This window comes from Penicillium rubens (assembly GCF_028828025.1).
Source record: "Penicillium rubens strain IBT 27055 chromosome Unknown utg000002l_segment0_segment0, whole genome shotgun sequence".
Classification (NCBI taxonomy): domain Eukaryota; kingdom Fungi; phylum Ascomycota; class Eurotiomycetes; order Eurotiales; family Aspergillaceae; genus Penicillium; species Penicillium rubens.
Genome location: NW_026890600.1, coordinates 8,113,597 through 8,129,987, shown reverse-complemented (window position 1 = coordinate 8,129,987; position 16,391 = coordinate 8,113,597). Strand labels below are relative to the sequence as shown.

Genomic DNA, 16,391 nt, shown 5'->3' with positions numbered 1-16,391 from the left:
TCCCATGCGGGATGGCCCCTCACCCTGACTTGCGTTCCAAGCGTCGTTTTTTCCATTAGTGTCCTTCCGAACAATTTCTCGCCACATCTTTCTCTTTTCAGTCGCACCGCTGGATTCTGACGGGCTGGTTGCAATGCGCTATGCAATCCCCGCCAGCAACGTCTGTACATACTTTGATTTTGAATACCCCTGCACCCGGCGAGGTTTCTACTGCCACTACGAACCTTACGCTCAAGATTGGCCGAACAGGATTTTATTCACTTGATCCCTTGAATTTCCCTTCCCCTACGCCTGAGTGTGCACTTTTTCTCCCGTTTCATTTCACAACTAGGATAGGTGGATGGGGTTGCTCTATTTCCTCCGACGACGTTGCGGTTGGAAAGAGGTGAACCGAAGCTTTGGCTTCAACTTGTATGATTACGAAAGAAACGCGGAAATGCAAAATGAATATGTACTTGTAATAGTAAAGCATCTGATTCCCGTTAGGTATGTAGTTCGAATGTACAGAGTACGAAGTATTGTATTGTGAACATCTCCCTTATCAGGTATGTCATTGGCCGTGACGCACTGGGTCTTCTTCGGCGGTGAACTTCCCCAGTTTCCTTGCAACATCAGCATGATTCCTCCCTGCGACCCCTCAATTCTTGAGCAGAATCCTCAATTCAAACGACTATATGAGAATTTAACGACCTCCCTCCTCAATCCGGATGCCTCAACGCGTGCTCACAGCGCGAACCCAGGCCGCATAGCTGTGGTGGAGGTAAGTCGTCGAAGCGCCATTGCGCAGCACATACCCAACGGACCCCGACATGAACAGAGCTCTGATAACACTCTGTCACTAGGAGCTGAAAGAATGCCAGACTCAAAAAGCCAAAAAGCGAATCAAAGAGCACATGCTCCGGCAATTGGCCTTTGCCCCAGACAGCAATCTACCAGCGGAGGTCAGTACAACCCCTGCCGCAGCCCAGCAAGCCATCAGGAAAACCGCATCTCTAACGACCCTACCACATCCAGTGCCACGATAACCTCGCTATAATAACCCTCTACCTAGAGACCCCGTCCAGCGCAATCGAGCCCACCACCTCAAAGCCGGAAACGGAACCTAAGAAACAAGACGAAGCACTCAGTCTCCTGGGACCAGACATCGAAGCCTTCTACACCAATATCCCAGCCTTCATCCTACCCTTCTCTAAAGCCCTCTCATCCTCCATCCGAGACCTACGCGCTCTATCAACCGCAAACACAGACCCGGACACCGCGCCCGACACAGAGGCACCAGCCACACAGCACTCGAACCACAATGCACGCGTCCGAGCGCGCGACCGCCGAGTCCGGACCTCGATAGCGCCAGTTCCACCACTCTCATCACAGCTGCAGGCGCGGATACGCCTGTTGCGCAACACACAGCTCTCCGAGCTGCCAGTTGCTCGGCGGAAGATGGCTGCCACGGCGGCGGAGGTTGTTGCCGTGCGTGCGCGGGTCCTGGAGCGCACTGTTGTGATTTTGGAGCGGGCGAAGCATGGAGCTCTGGCGCGCGCGACGAAAGCTAAGGCGGAGAATTTGGCTGTTGTTGCGCAGGGCGTGGAGGGAAAATTAGAGTATGTTTTGTCTCCCCCGGTTCTCAAGTTTTGTTGTTATTTTTCTGAGTGGAATGGTCTGCTAACGGTTTGCACAGGGTTACGAAATTGGAGATTGCGGCTACGCTGTATACGCCGGAAACACTTGCTGCTCTTGCTCGGTATAGGCAGCATCTGAGGCAGACGAAGGAGCGCTTGCAGCATCGCCAGAAGATGACGGTTCAAGAGCTGAGAGCTTATGGCGATGTTCAGGTGTCTGATCCGGTTGCTGATATCGATGCGGATGAAGGGACTTACGCGGATATTGCTCGTCGGTATGGGGTTTTGGCGAGAGAGGTTGAAGAAGTGAAGATGGAAATTGCACGATTAGAGAGATGAGCCGCAACTACATACATACCTTAGGAGTACATAGTAGAATTAATATGCCTTCAACCTATGTAGTGTTAGTTAGACCTGTAGACCAGTAGCTCCCCGTAGGATGTCCCAACCTCTTTGTTCTTTAAGGTCAATTACACAAGTCTGCTTCCTACCGCAGTCATAGAACACATTTGAATCAAATGGCCAACCTCAATAACCCCAAGCGCAATCCATGATCAACCTCGATTTTTTTCACCAGATACTTCGCCATCGCAGCGATTCATGCTGGTACATCCTACAAAATCATCTACGTTTGGTAGGCATCGCAACTCGTCTTCGCAACTGCTGACGCCCGGTGGACTTGTAGTGGACTTTGCGATTGCCCTGGCTGAAATCGACGGGTGCAAGCTCGAGATGATTTGAATATCTCCGAGCCTTTCCTATCAGCCATACGTGCCATGGCCTTTGGGAACCACATTGTCCAGCTAAGAAAGCTCTTAGTTCACCAACCGACCAAGTCTTAAATCCGGGGATGTCCCTGTCTTAACCCCGCGCGTCACGTGACTGCGCCAAACTTTTTCTGCCCGAAAGAGTCAACGCTACAAGATCTACTCATTCGCCACATCTCCCTTGAACATACCGAGAATTATTCAAAATGGCCGACGACGGACTGAACATCTATGACGAGATCGAGATCGAGGACATGACCTTCGACCCGAATATCCAGATCTACACATATCCCTGTCCATGTGGCGACCGCTTCGAGATCGCGATCGACGATTTGCGCGACGGCGAAGAGATCGCCGTGTGTCCGAGTTGCAGTCTGATGATCCGGGTTATCTTCGACTTGGTATGTTTCCCATCATATTACCCAGATGCGTGTCGCTTTGTGTGTTCAGTGGGCTAATTTTACACCCTGCGGGGTATCTACAGGCCGATCTTCCTAAAGCCGAAACGCAGAGTACGAGCGAGGTGGCTGTCCAGGCTTGAGCGTGAGATAAAGGAGATTATGCAAATATCCTTGAAAGGATCGAGTCAATCTCAGTCCGAAAGAAGGACCATGCTGTTGATTTTGGAAGTCGACTCGCAGCCATTCTTGTTGTTGTGGCGGAAGTGGTTCGAGCGATTGGATACTTTGCCTTTCCACTTCCCAGCTGTGTCTGCTCGGCAGTCCATCGAGTCTGAGCGGTTCTGACCCGCCGGAACTCACTAGACGGATTGCGCAGCGTGTGTCTATGTTCCGCTGCAGATGTCGTCTATAGGCATATTGCCATGTGACTCGGTGTTCCCGAGGCCTATTTGTCTCGGTGACTCGCACTGGGGTACCCGCCGTACCTCGCTCACTCAACACATTTAATGTTGACTGGGGCTCAGCGACTCAATCCTTAGTGTGAGTTTCGCTTCGGACAATATCGCTTGGCCTGTCGAGACACTGTTCCGTTCGTCGGGTTGAGACTGTATTTTTGGCTATGTACATGTCGCGTTCATTCATTCAGAAAGAACAACACTTTGATGCACCTGTTCATTCGGGGTGATATGATGACCCTTCCGTTCAGCACTGCGTTCCCGCTACACATATACACATACTGTATACTCACGTCGTGCATTTGCTTCAAATGATACCCATAACTATGTTCCTAAATTACTCGTTCAGCTTCTTCGTGAATTTATAAGAAAGGAATAGCGCGAAAGATCCAATGCAACCGCATCATAAAAATAGACACTAGACTACAGTATGTAACAACATCCCAAATAGAAATGGGAACGACAAGAATCTTCTTCTTTCTAGGTAATCGATAGCCCAGCAAGACGGCCCACTCACTCAACGACCTCACTGTAGATATCCTTGGGCAAACGCAGGGTCAACTCGGAGTTCAACAACTCGGTCAGATTCGAGCCGTCGCGCAGGTAGATCCACTGCCCATTAGCGAAAGGCCGCGAGTCCTGCTTCTCATGCATGTAATCGCCCTCGACAATCCAATCGTACCGCTTCGGCCCGGAGATGGGCGAGCTGAGCCAGATCTGCTTGTTAGGTGGTTGCTTGTTGAGCACATAGGTGCCGAGCGCGGGAACGGAGATGTTCAAAACACCAGCCTGGAGGAGCAAGGTGGGTTAGTAACTAACCTTCCACATTTTTAAATATCATGCCAACAGAAGGTCTTTATAATAGGCCGAGAAAGATAGGAAAAAGGAAGATGGAGACCGAGAAAAAGATAATATATAGAAAAGAAGGAGAAACATACACTGTACTCAGCCTCAATGTCAGACCCCTCCTCCTGTGCCTTCTCCAGCTCGCTCTGCAGCACGTTGAAATAGTGCTCCGAGTACTCGTAGTACTCCTCCGGAGTCAATGGCGAGGGCTCGGTGATATGGGTAGCAGCTCCGGCAACGGAACCCGATTGGGGGTTCGGAGCTGGGGGGTTTGCAGATTCTGGGTGAATGCCTTTGCGGACTGCCGGGGAGGACTGGAAAGAGCGGGTGAACTTTGAGGCGGAACTTGGGCGGATGGCGCAAGCCCGGGGGAGCAGAGTTGAAGTGGTGGGTGTTGTTGTGCGGATGGATGGGCGCACGGAGGTGAGCAGAGCTCGGGGGACTGTGCGGGAGAGCATTGTTGTATGGGGTACTTAGATTGGGATTCGTGGAAGGGAATGGTAATTGAAGATTGGGGGAGCTCTTCTGACGATGCGGAGAGAATGGGATAATTTACATCATCGTTGTTCACCGCCTGCTTTATTTAGAGTGAGTATGGGCAGTATCTGTGATTGGATGGAGGTATAGATGACAGTTGCTCGATGGGGTATTTTATTTATAAAAAGTGGACTATAGATCTTGTACGAATATGATGATTTAGAATCCAAAAATTTCGAACTGATGTATAGATATTTGACGATTGGCCAGTGAGGATACACTTGTGCGATGACCTTGTCACCAGCAACCACTAAGGCTACCGCAATGAGTGACTCCAAAAAAAGTAAATGATTGTAGAATGTGTTCAAATTTATTTCTTTCATGACGTAGTGTGTGTTTGGAAGAAAGGTGGTATTGGAATGACTTTTACTCCAAAGCAACCCTGACTACTTCGGCTTGGATTGAGGATCTACCCTTGGAATTTGTATATCAGCATTCCGTAGTCATTTGGTAATGTAGGTGATCAATGGAGCCGCAGTATAGACCTCCGTATGCCATAGAGATTTATATGGCAATTACATTTTCGAGTGGTGTTTGGCGGGTGGTAAACAAGACAAAGATAACAGACTGGTGAAGCAATGACGTGGTGTACGCGGCCAATGCTACCATTGCTCACAATAACGTTGACATGCACACGGAGCCGATGGAATGCACCCAGACAGCCGTGGAGGCTGGAAGCCTTGCTGTTGTAGAGGTCAGAATGACCACAACCAAGAGCCTGATGCCCACAGAAAGGAGACTCATGTGTAATAAAACTGCTGATGCAAGAGGCCCTCGGGTACGCATGCCGCCTGCCCGAAATCAGCATATACGATGTGTTAACACTGAGACTAGCATCAGCACCGATAGCGACATGTTCGGCGCCGTCCGTGATGCGTTCCAGGGGACTCGCATCCTGCTCTCGTCTCCAGGACCGAGAAACCGAAGGAATACTGATGCTGAAAATCCCATGGGAACACGAGGTCGACTTGTTATATCAACCGCAGACATGCGTTGTCTCGTACTTCTTATAACCAATCAATGACATCCATTCAACACGTCTTCGTATCGGTGACTGTAGCAAACATATCGGACTCGTTCGGTGTCTCCGGTATATGGCCTGAGTGCCTGACGACGAAGACCAAGCGTCCGAACCTAAAAATGGTATTCGATTAGGCTGCCTGGTTGTTAAGGTTAGTCGAAACAGGTATGCTGGGGCGATAGCTTAAGCAAGAGAGCGATGCCCCAGCGAGATTGGTAATTTATGAGCAATAAACCTCCCGTATCTTTCCTATCCATTTGGATTTGGAGGTGTGTATGGAGCAAGCCTTCGACGCAGTAGGATGACGTGGGCAGAGCGCCGGAACTTTGGAAAGTGGGAACTGAGACAAGCCACATTACTTGCCAACGCGGCCAGAACAAGTGAGATTTTCAAAATCTTTTCTTTTTCCTCGGAGAAAATTTTATGATAATAATTGTCCGGGAATCAATAGTCCGAGAAAGTATGTTGAATAGCCTTGAAAACAAATTTAGAGTCCTGGACCACGTTGACGGGATCACAAAGAGATCGGTGGAGTTTAGTCTGTTCTAATGAGAAGAACCGTAGTCTTGGTCATGGCAATAAAGATGCAGACATGCATATCCCTCGGAACCATGTCCGGAATATTGGCTGCAGAGGCGGGAGGTGACTGAAATCTGATCTCATGGCGCCCTTGCAATCCTCTAATGCAGTGGCAAGTATTGGCTCGGGGAACTACAATGAACTACAATGAAATCAAAGAATGAATGAAAACCGTAAAGTACCACAGGGCTGGATGATATGATTAAAAATTCTAATCTGCTTGGCAAGCAAACCTTTGTGGCATCCGCATCTTGTAGGGTACGCTGGAGTACTATGTCCTAACAGCCTATAGGAGAACTGGGAATAAGAGCATTGATCCCCAGTCATCATTCCAAGGGAGACAAGTACAACTAGCAAATCACTACGAGCAAGAGGTGACACAAAGAAACCGGAACCAAAACCGATGAAAAAGGAAATTACGATATACCTTTGCTGGAGAACAACCGTAGAACATCAAATGGGGCGCCAATCCAAATGCAAAGTACCGGAAGAAACAACGGCGTGTAGTCCGGCAAGGCTTGTCCTGGCCGTTTTTCGGCAAGAGATCGGCAGGGGGCTTGAAGAGGGGTTGGTTTCAGACAAGCGCCCCATCTTTCTTCTAGCCCTAGAACAATCCAGTTGATCCAGAAGTAAGGAACGCACCGGTCTATCGGTGAAAGGGAGAGACGGTCTAGATCTTATGCTTGGATGTGAAACATGGTGTCGATCGGGGTTGGTGTTACTATGAGTGGTCGATTTGACCCATCCTCTTGATGTGGTGGCGCCTACACAGTCGGTGTGTCATATTAGTCAGTTTCAGTTGACGCCTGCGTTTGTGTGGTGATTGTATTCTGTCGGGGTGAGAGATATTATTTTCTTTTGCGAAAGGAATCTGAAATCTGAAGTATTGAATCTCACAGTGTTACAATCTCACAGACCTTGGAACCAATTTAAATTAAATGTAGTGCAATGTTTTGGGGTTTTCATTGGGTTCCTAGGGTTATGTTCAATAACGCAATGATATGATAGGTCACCCAAGGACCCAAATGACGATGTATCCAAGGTGCGCCTATCAGAGCGGCTCCCCTGACCGGGAACCAGGGAACTGCGCGTCGGACTACATGGCAAACCACTGGATGATGCAATGCCATCCGTGGTACGTTATTGTCCCCACATCACCTCAATTTATGTCAATTTCTTGTCATTGGGCTGTGAACTCTTCGGTTGTTTCTCATTGCATACCTTAGCATTCTGTCAGGGGCGTGCCAATTATTATTAAGACAAAGTTACAGGCACCAGGAACAGAGTCCCAAGGCGTGTATTCCCCCCATTGCATGTCAATATCGGAATTCGATGTAATGAACCCCATTATGATCCAGGCTATTGTGGAGTGGCCTACAGACCTTGGCTGTGGAGTTAGACCAGATGCGAAACCTACTTGATCCCGAAGAATTGAAAGAATTAGTGTCAATTAGCGCCTTGGAGAATGACTTTTCATTGCACATGTAAGAAATGTAAGAAAAGACGCTCGGTTCAAGCCAATCACCATGGTTCGAATTCCTGTCAATGGCCCATCAGGTCCATTAAGGTCCCCTTGGTCTTCCCCGGCGCCAATTATATTTTGCATACAGTTGTTCTGGCCACAGGCATGGTTATGAGGTCGAGCCCGCCTCCTCGGTCCCCGAATATCCAATAACCACTTCCTATCTGCACTCCACTCGTGAAGAAATGCAATGTCTTCCAGCTAGCGGGTTAGGCTGGTAGGTTTGACACACTGATGCCTGGGTGATTTAAAACCTCCGCCTCCCTTGATCTTTCTTCTTCTTCTCCCTCCTCTCCAACCACCTACCTTCCCTTCATTTCATTGCTGGTCTTCTAGTCCTGTGCCGTGCACGGTCTGAGCCTCACTTTCCTTCAAGTCTACATTCCTTATCCTAAGGTCGAGAACAGGTTTCTCTCTTTTTTTCCCTCTTTTCTTCTATTCTTCCAAGTCCACTCCTTTTGTGACTTTAGCTTTCGACTTCATCCAAAATGGTCTCTTTCACTAAGCTTTTCACTGCTGGCCTAGTTGCCACTTCTGCTCTGGCCGCCCCCATGGAGGCTAAGCGCGCCTCCTCCAGCAAGCGCGGTGCTGCCTACAACGACGTCACCACCGTGTCTTCTATGGCCAGCGGTGGCTCCATCTCATGGGCCTACAACTGGGCCGGCTCCCTCTCTGGCCTGCTTCCCTCTGGTGTCGAGTTCGTCCCCATGCTCTGGGGCCCTAAGATGTTCGGTGGCTGGGTGACTGCCATCGAGAGTGCTTTGTCCAGCGGAAGCACCTACATTCTGGGATTCAACGAGCCCGACATGGCTTCGCAGTCTAGCATGAGCCCCTCGGATGCTGCCAACTACTACATGACCTATATCACCCCGTGGTCCGGAAAGGCGAAGCTAATCTCGCCCGCCGTCACCTCCTCCACCCAGGCCGGATCCGGCCTGGACTGGTTCGAGTCTTTCATCGGTAGCTGCAGCGGCTGTGGTATCACCGGTCTGGCCGTTCACTGGTACGGCAACACTGCCGACGATTTCAAGTCCTTCGTCACCAAGGCCGTCGACACTGCTTCCAAGCACAGCCTGTCCGAAGTCTGGATCACCGAGTTTGCTCTCAACGCTGATATCAGCGGCGCCATGGACACCGCTACTACTGCTGCTTTCCTTAACGATGTCCTCCCTTGGTTGGATTCGCAACCTGGTGTCACTCGCTACTCTTACTTCATGTGTGCGAACAACTACTTGCTTTCCGGCAACACTCTCAACCAGGCTGGCCAAGCTTACGTCTCTGCGTAAGCCTGTGCTTGTTTTTTGACATGTTGAAAATGAATTAGAACAATGAATCATGAAATAAAAGGGAGGGTATGCACATTTCACTTTTCTTCTATGGGTTCTACTGGCGATTGGTCGCCTTGGAGGATCATATCTATGGATTTTCTGTTCATATTTTCTAAGGAGTTTTAACGCAAATATCCACCACGCTATCTGATTTTTATTTAAAACCAATCTCGGTAATCGTAAGTTATGTGTATTAAGTCCAGAATATTGACATGATGAAATCTCGCCATCCACCTTAGAATGAGGTGGCGAGTTGGCAATGGTCACAATGGCATAACCAGGCCCGCCACAATCCATCACGTAGGCAAATTCCCAACAAAGGCAAATGTCTCATTGTTTGTCTAATAATAATGTAAACTAGAAACCTAGCTTTGATACAGTCTATCCTTTGATCCCAATTCAGTGTTTACAAAGAATAGATACTAATTTAATGTGTACCGTCACATTCTCGTCTTTGTCCCTTTATGTATCTCTTAGAGATATTAACAATGCATATTGAATCAAGATTCAAGGGAACAATAATAGAGAATCTTCAGTCACAAAGGACCTCTCGAGTATCAAAATGGAAAGATCCCCCTCATATGATCATTTTCAAGCACCATCCAAGCACCATCCAAGCACCATCCAAGCACCATCCAAGCACCATCCAAGCACCATCCAAGCACCATCCAAGCACCATCCAAGCACCATGAATCCGAACACCTCCAAGATGACTACAACCAATCCTAAGCAGATTAAAAAAAAAAATTGGCCCCAGAGATACGATCAAATTTATTGCTACGAGCGTCTTGGCATATCAGAAAGTACAGAAGACCAACAGGTTGTCCTCGGTTTAATACAAGAAGTCTATGATATCGTAGCGGCTGATGCTTATGCCAACTACAGAAGCCTCATGAACCTTTTCAAGTCAAACTATGCACGCAATACAATCATGTCCGAGATTCGCAATCGCATACCGAGGTTGCCAGCGACTGTTATAAGTCACGTCGCGGACACCGAGATTCTGGTTGGTATGCTGTATAAATACATCATTTGCATTCGAGACGACTTGGAAGTGGACTTTGAACGCCGGAGAAATGAAGCACCGGTTGAACCGACCGAGGAGCAATCGGAAGAGTCAGCACTAAAGCGACCAGAACAACCGATGAAATTCGATTATTCTCGGCCCTACATAGTACCGAACGGCGATATCCATATCATCCGAGCAGAGCAACCGGATATGCCAATTGCAATTAGAGTGAGTGACTTGTTAACTAACAGAGAAAACCCGCAGGATATATCCCACGATGGGGACTGGGTCAACATCGCCTACATTGAATTCGAACGACTCAAAGAAAACCTCGTCCAAGAAGCCTATCTAGCAGACGGAGAAACAATCTGGCTTGCCCATTACTCTCTGGACCAAATTGACCGTAGGAATATTGCTAACCCACAGGCCGGAGAGGTGCGACTGACTTCTCAGAATTTTACGTCTACAATTTTGCGAACTATCCGTGAGCATTGGCCTAAGCTTCGAAACCCCTCCCCTGAGCCCTTCCAAGGCCAAGGTAACAGGCGCTCGCCATTACCCAGACCTAATATGACTATTATTATCCGAGACGGTAATGTAAAAGGTAAGGCGCCCTTTGCGACTCCCCTTCGATTGAAAGACCACATACTAACATTATTCCTCTATAGGTGGTGCCCTCGCTGGTAAACAGCCAGCAGTGAATCGCCCTTCTGTAAGGATGGGCACCGGTCGCAAGCTCGTTTATAACCATCGTGCTGAACAGCTAGCCCGATATGCGGCCAACAGACAGGATGTAGTGAAACGCAAGAGGGCAGAGGCGGAAGCAGAAGCGGAAGCGGGAGCAACAGCAGAAGCAGAGGCTGAGACAGATGCTCCACCGGCTCAAAGGAGAAGGGTACAAGTACCACACAAAACTGCCACTACTCCCGCTCCACTCGCTCCCGTTGGACAAGAACCTCAGGAGGGAGGTGATAGTGACGCTGCTTTTCTCGCGGGGCTAGATCCTGCACTCTTCAACGATCCTGCACTCTTCAACGAAGAGGGACTTGTCCGCGATGGTAGCGGCGACTTACAAGAGTTCTTGGAGCAGAACGAATGGGCCCAGGAACCGATGCAGGAGGATTGAAAGGAGCAATGGGAAAAGAGGTAAGTGAAGTAAGCAAGGTGAATATCGACTGACCTAGTTATTATTGTGTTTAATGTCATTCTATGCTATTGCTGTAATCTGATATCTCTATACTACTACGATTCACGTAAAAACAACTTGCACAGGTGCTTTCTTTGTCCGTGCAAGTGCAATCACTCAGAAAGCCCTTAACTCTACTGTATCTTCAAACACAAACTATATCAAAGTCTCACACTTTGGTCCTATGTTCCTTTGGACGATGCCACTCTCAAAAGTGACATTCTTCTCTGTTGACTTGACTCTAACTGTGTCTAAACGTGTCCGCTTGCAAAGAATCCTCAAGTCCGATCCTGTTGTCTCTTTCCCTCTGAGACAAATATGCGACGTTTCTGCGATATTTCAAGCGCAGGTAAATGGCTTACTTACCGACCCCGACTGGAACTTATCAACCTGCGAAACATAATCAGTACCCGCGCTCGGATGATGAAAGGGGAAAAGACTCACCAGTTCGGCGATGCTAGCATAGGTACCGCATCCAAAAACAATCATGCCAACCAGGAAGACCACACCATTTAGAATTGCTGCTTTTAAATTGTGCTTTTCATACCATGCACCCTCTTTCAAAAGCACATACCACATGACTGGTGGGATATAAAAAGAGAGACCAGACACGAACAAGGAAGAAATGATAGAGAGCAATTCGGAAAAGATGGGGATAGCCTCAGCAATGATCCAGGCTAGGATGGTAACAACAGAGACAAGACCAAGCCATGTACTCCATCCCTTCGCGGTGTTGACAAAGCGAACAACCGAGTCCCGGTATATTTTTCCGTGGATATATCGGCAGACAACGGTTGTATTGATAGACCCCGAAATGAAGATGACTGGAAGCGCTATGCCGAAGACAACCCTTGAGATAACGGGGCCCGCGGACAGCAAAGCAGGTGATTGCACCTCCTGCCCGACAAAGGCATAGATGATTGACCCTGTCAGGGTATAGATAACAATCTGGATACCACCTAGCCACCATAGTGTTTTGACATAATCCTTGGGGGTATGCATATCTTCCATGAAAGACGGCAGACAACCAGCGAAGGAATATGCGAAAACAATATTATTGGTGGCTACGATAGCAGCGGAGAAAGTGAGACCAGGCTTTGGCCAAGCAGACCAGGGCGACAGATCCGCAGCAAAGTCACCCGAACCATTCGAGCTCTGAATACCGGTGGCAACCATCGTGATCCCAATAGCCAAGATAATCGACGCGAAGTCGATATAGCCCAGTATCGCAATCTCAGCGAACGACGGAGGAATAGCGAGCAACATCAGGATTGCAGCAGATGCAACGCTAAATATAACCGAGCACGAACTGCTTTGAGTGATATTCTGGAACGCAATTGCTCCAGTCAAGCAATGCGACCCAATAACGAAGACAAGAAGAGCAACAAAGCTGCCGACGAACAGTTTTGATCCCAAACTTCCCATTAGAAGTCGGCCGACGTCTGCATAATGACCAACTTGTGGGTACCGCAGTTTGACTGCGCCGATGTTATAGCCCGCGTAGATTGCAACGAAGCCAAGTCCAATCGTTAGGATCACGCCTGCGACCATTCCGAGGGCGGCGAATGCGGATGGTAGGCCTAGGCTTCCCAGGGCGATTGCCTCAACTATCGAAATGACAGTGAGACGTTTCCAGCCTAAACGGCGGAATCGGGCATTTCCTTCTAATATTCCTTGTAACTCCGGATCGAAAAGGATCTGGTCCTTGGGGAGACCTTCGCTGGCCATTGTCTCGAGATATCGTGGGCAGTGTATCGATGATTTAGTGAACCGTACGCCAGACTTGTATAGACGTAAGTGTAAGCTAACAAATGTAAATGTCGACGAAAAGCAGTCGAAACCAAAATGAAGAAAAGGCGGATCAGATAAGATCAAAGAGCCAAATCGACCGATGGTCGGACCTGCAAAGTGGATCTCGGGAGTAACCCCCTCAACATCATGACATTCTGGGAGTACATAGTGTGATGAAGGCTGTCTTGATGTGGAGCACAGTGGGGTTAGTCAAACCAATGTGTATCAATCATATTGATTGAGCCGTGGGGAGAGACTACTGATTCGCAAGATTCCTGGCGCTAGATTCGGTTCATTTATATTCGTCAGGTAACAAGCGAGACGTGTCGGACCAAGCCGCAGGAGCAATGAGACAATGTCATCCACTAGGCTTATACTGGATAAGCACCGGGACTTTTCAAGGCCATTAGCAAAATTTTCGAAGTGCCAAACCCCAATTCCCGAAGATTGTACGTAATTGTCTCTCATAAACCCAGTTTGTGAAGAACATCTCTTGCTTTCCTGGTCATTTGGGAGGTAGAAATTTCTTATTCCGGTGAGATTGGCAAATGTGATAGCTGTTGTTCAGTTTTCTTCTCTCCATTTTTTGTTTACGGGGCCCTCTTGATGTTTTCTCGGCAATAAATGCCAAATCCGATATCTGGACGCTCAAGGAGTTGAAGAGCACATGGGAAGCCCTGTAGGGCGGCACCTCGGGCGGACCCGTGTATTCACGTGATCTGTTTTAAGTGCCAAGGTTCGAAGGTTCAGAAACCAAGCTAGCCTAGATAGGCATAGCGGATTGTTACTTGGTTGACTATATGTCCACCAGAGGATGTGTACAAACAAAACAATAACCTCATGCCATTGAGAGTGGAGTATGATATATATGTCACTCACGAATAGTTGCTCGGTTGCTCTTGTGATACCCAACTTTAATCCCGTAGCAACTCTTCGTATGTCGGAAGTTGACAGTCTTGACAGGATCCGCACAGAAACTGCTGAGAGAACCTAATCTGAAAAAGGAAGCAACTCCATAAAATGATTCATGAGAGCAACGGGCAACGCCATGGCCAAAATCATATTCCAAATTCCCTCGCCCTTAGAACATTTCCTGCAATTGTCTGATAAAAGGACGAAACATCTGTTCATACTCCTGGAGCGCACCCATAATAGCGTCTATGGTATCATTCCCTTCCATGAAATTCTTCCCAGAAGACCCATCACAGTGCCGCCCAATCTCCCCAGCCAAGAAATAGACACCAGCAATCCCAGAAGTGGTACTCATTCCTGTCATTGCTGGCGGACAATAAGCCGCATCTCCGACGAGCACGACACGACCGCGAGACCAACAAGCCAACTTGACAAGGTCCATACGCCCACAGTTTTTGCTCTGAAGCATCGCCCTGCGGACGGTTCTTGAACTTCTCTGAATCCTCCAGGATGCCAATATATGCTTGGGATACTACGCCTTCCGGTAGCTGTAACGACTTCTTAGGACTAGAATTGAGGGTGTCGCCTATCGCTCTGTCATCCGGAGACGGGCTTTGAAAACGGAGACGGGCTTTTCAAAGTTTCACCTTCTCGGAGGGCACTTGGACACGTAAGACTCCCTGGGTCCGAACTGGTCAGCAATCCAGTGTAATCGGCACAAGGAACGTAGGCATCTAGAGGGGAAGAGAAGATAGAGAAATATACCTCTTGGACACACGTGGCCACCAAGATCCCCTCGGGAGACCAGACCCTCTGAACCACCAGGGCACGATCATTGCCAGCCCACGGGCTTTCTCTTTCGGAACACATCCACTCATCCGCCCGCACAGCTTCGGGATTGTGGAAGTAAATTGTATGATTCAGACTAGCTGCCATGGCCATTTTGGTCCCGAACGCTTGACCCGCCACGTCGTGTACTTGAACTGCGGCGCCAATAAAATATGCATCGGACATGTATGCCAGCGCCGCGAGCTGGGCCTGAGGACTTCTCTGCTGGATAGGGTCCTTGGCCCGCACCCAGTATCGGATCTGAGTGTTGACTAGGTCGTGAGATGCTTCTATTCATTATGTTAGATCTGAATAAAAGCAAGGAGAAAACTAACTTGAATCACGAATAGCGCCAGGGAAAAAACTTACGATTCAGGATTTCCCCCCAACGAGCCTCAAACGGCCCATCTACCCCCTTCCCATCCATCTCTGCTTGATCAGGCAGTGTCAAGCCCTTAGGCAATTTTCTCCCATGTTCGAGTCTCCCTGCTTTGCCAATGTCACCGTTATTACTGTACGTTCCCACCCGCACAAAGTTGACAATTGCCTCAGAGATCACACCGGCCTTCTGGGTGGCGTGGACAGTCCTCGTGATGAAGCTTTTCCCATCGCGTGTACGCTCAACACGATATTCAATCGGTCGCTTTGGATTACCGGGGCTGACGAAGCCGCAGTGGAGAGAGTGGGCAACGTAGTCGCACGGGACGGTCTTTTGGGCGGCCACAAGACAATGGGCAACAGTTGATCCGCCGTAGACTCCATAGCCGCCCGCGAAACTCCACAGCGGTTGGGCGTTAGTGAAGGTATCCTAAATAAGAAATTTACTACTTTAGAGAGACAGATGACCAAGTAAAAAGCAAAAGAAAATAAAGAAAGAGGTGTACCGGTTCCGAAGGAATTGGCGTCAGTTCGACAGCCTTCTCAAGAGGAATGGTGTATTTGTCCATTAGTGCTGATTGGACGAATGTGCTACTCGAATCTCAGAGTGCTTGGCTATGGCCATTGGGGGATGAATACCCTTGAGAGAATCCCAACAAAGAGAATCGTAGAATAAAGTACCGCACCATGTGACCACGGGCCCTGATCCCTGTCTCACGTCCCCTAATTTACCCTTGTCTACCTAACTCGTACCTAAATCCCTGCTCTCTCTATCGTCCATCGTTGACCACGCTACTACCAGACACGAACGAAACGTATACGTATACGATACCGACGGTGTGACGGTACACCCGCTCGTTTGCAGGGACCTCCGGACCTACTAAACCCGGTCAACCATATAACAGAGTGCGGAGGAGGATAAGCAGGCAGGGACGCCCTGCCTGCCTGCTATCCTCTCTACATTGTGTGCCCACAGACGGTCCATGCTTGGGTCGACATGTATCTTCGCCCCTGATTTCTTCCGTCGGCCTTGACGGCTTTCCCGGGTGCTATGTACATATGCCATGCAACTTCTCACCCCCGTTCTGCCCACCCGTTCTCGCTTTCTGATGCTATGGGAGCATGCCCTCTACGGACCTGTGAGAACTGCCGGCACCGGCGCCGATCAGCTTCTGCGACGGCCGGAGAGCCGCAGAATCACAGGATTCTCGAAAT

The 16,391-nt window shown here is 48.9% G+C and overlaps 8 protein-coding genes across 8 annotated transcripts; 5 read left to right on the top strand and 3 right to left on the bottom strand.

The window, feature by feature from the left end:
• Positions 1–616: 616 nt before the first annotated feature.
• N7525_005514 (uncharacterized protein) lies at positions 617–1,955 on the top strand (the record flags this gene model as incomplete). Its single annotated transcript, XM_002564701.2, has 4 exons — positions 617–760; positions 843–941; positions 1,015–1,598; positions 1,676–1,955. 4 exons carry the CDS (start codon positions 617–619, stop codon positions 1,953–1,955), a joined length of 1,107 nt encoding a protein of 368 aa, XP_002564747.2.
• Positions 1,956–2,589: 634 nt separating this feature from the next.
• On the top strand, positions 2,590–2,924 carry dph3 (CSL family zinc fnger-containing protein; the record flags this gene model as incomplete). The annotated part of the gene is made up of 2 exons (XM_061213429.1): positions 2,590–2,784; positions 2,868–2,924. 2 exons carry the CDS (start codon positions 2,590–2,592, stop codon positions 2,922–2,924), a joined length of 252 nt encoding a protein of 83 aa, XP_061070450.1.
• Positions 2,925–3,752: 828 nt separating this feature from the next.
• N7525_005512 (frataxin family protein) lies at positions 3,753–4,543 on the bottom strand (the record flags this gene model as incomplete). The annotated part of the gene is made up of 2 exons (XM_002564702.1): positions 3,753–4,028; positions 4,178–4,543. The coding sequence occupies 2 exons, from the start codon at positions 4,541–4,543 to the stop codon at positions 3,753–3,755; spliced, it is 642 nt and encodes a 213-aa protein (XP_002564748.1).
• A 707-nt stretch (positions 4,544–5,250) lies between these two features.
• On the top strand, positions 5,251–5,646 carry N7525_005511 (uncharacterized protein; the record flags this gene model as incomplete). Its single annotated transcript, XM_061213428.1, has 1 exon — positions 5,251–5,646. The coding sequence occupies one exon, from the start codon at positions 5,251–5,253 to the stop codon at positions 5,644–5,646; it is 396 nt and encodes a 131-aa protein (XP_061070449.1).
• A 2,586-nt stretch (positions 5,647–8,232) lies between these two features.
• Positions 8,233–9,030, top strand: N7525_005510 (glycoside hydrolase family 128 protein; the record flags this gene model as incomplete). Its single annotated transcript, XM_002564703.1, has 1 exon — positions 8,233–9,030. The coding sequence occupies one exon, from the start codon at positions 8,233–8,235 to the stop codon at positions 9,028–9,030; it is 798 nt and encodes a 265-aa protein (XP_002564749.1).
• Positions 9,031–9,760: 730 nt separating this feature from the next.
• On the top strand, positions 9,761–11,207 carry N7525_005509 (uncharacterized protein; the record flags this gene model as incomplete). Its single annotated transcript, XM_002564704.1, has 2 exons — positions 9,761–10,685; positions 10,750–11,207. 2 exons carry the CDS (start codon positions 9,761–9,763, stop codon positions 11,205–11,207), a joined length of 1,383 nt encoding a protein of 460 aa, XP_002564750.1.
• Positions 11,208–11,606: 399 nt separating this feature from the next.
• N7525_005508 (uncharacterized protein) lies at positions 11,607–12,995 on the bottom strand (the record flags this gene model as incomplete). The annotated part of the gene is made up of 2 exons (XM_061213427.1): positions 11,607–11,657; positions 11,712–12,995. 2 exons carry the CDS (start codon positions 12,993–12,995, stop codon positions 11,607–11,609), a joined length of 1,335 nt encoding a protein of 444 aa, XP_061070448.1.
• Positions 12,996–14,567: 1,572 nt separating this feature from the next.
• Positions 14,568–15,745, bottom strand: N7525_005507 (acyl-CoA thioesterase; the record flags this gene model as incomplete). The annotated part of the gene is made up of 3 exons (XM_061213426.1): positions 14,568–15,088; positions 15,168–15,606; positions 15,683–15,745. The coding sequence occupies 3 exons, from the start codon at positions 15,743–15,745 to the stop codon at positions 14,568–14,570; spliced, it is 1,023 nt and encodes a 340-aa protein (XP_061070447.1).
• Positions 15,746–16,391: the final 646 nt, after the last annotated feature.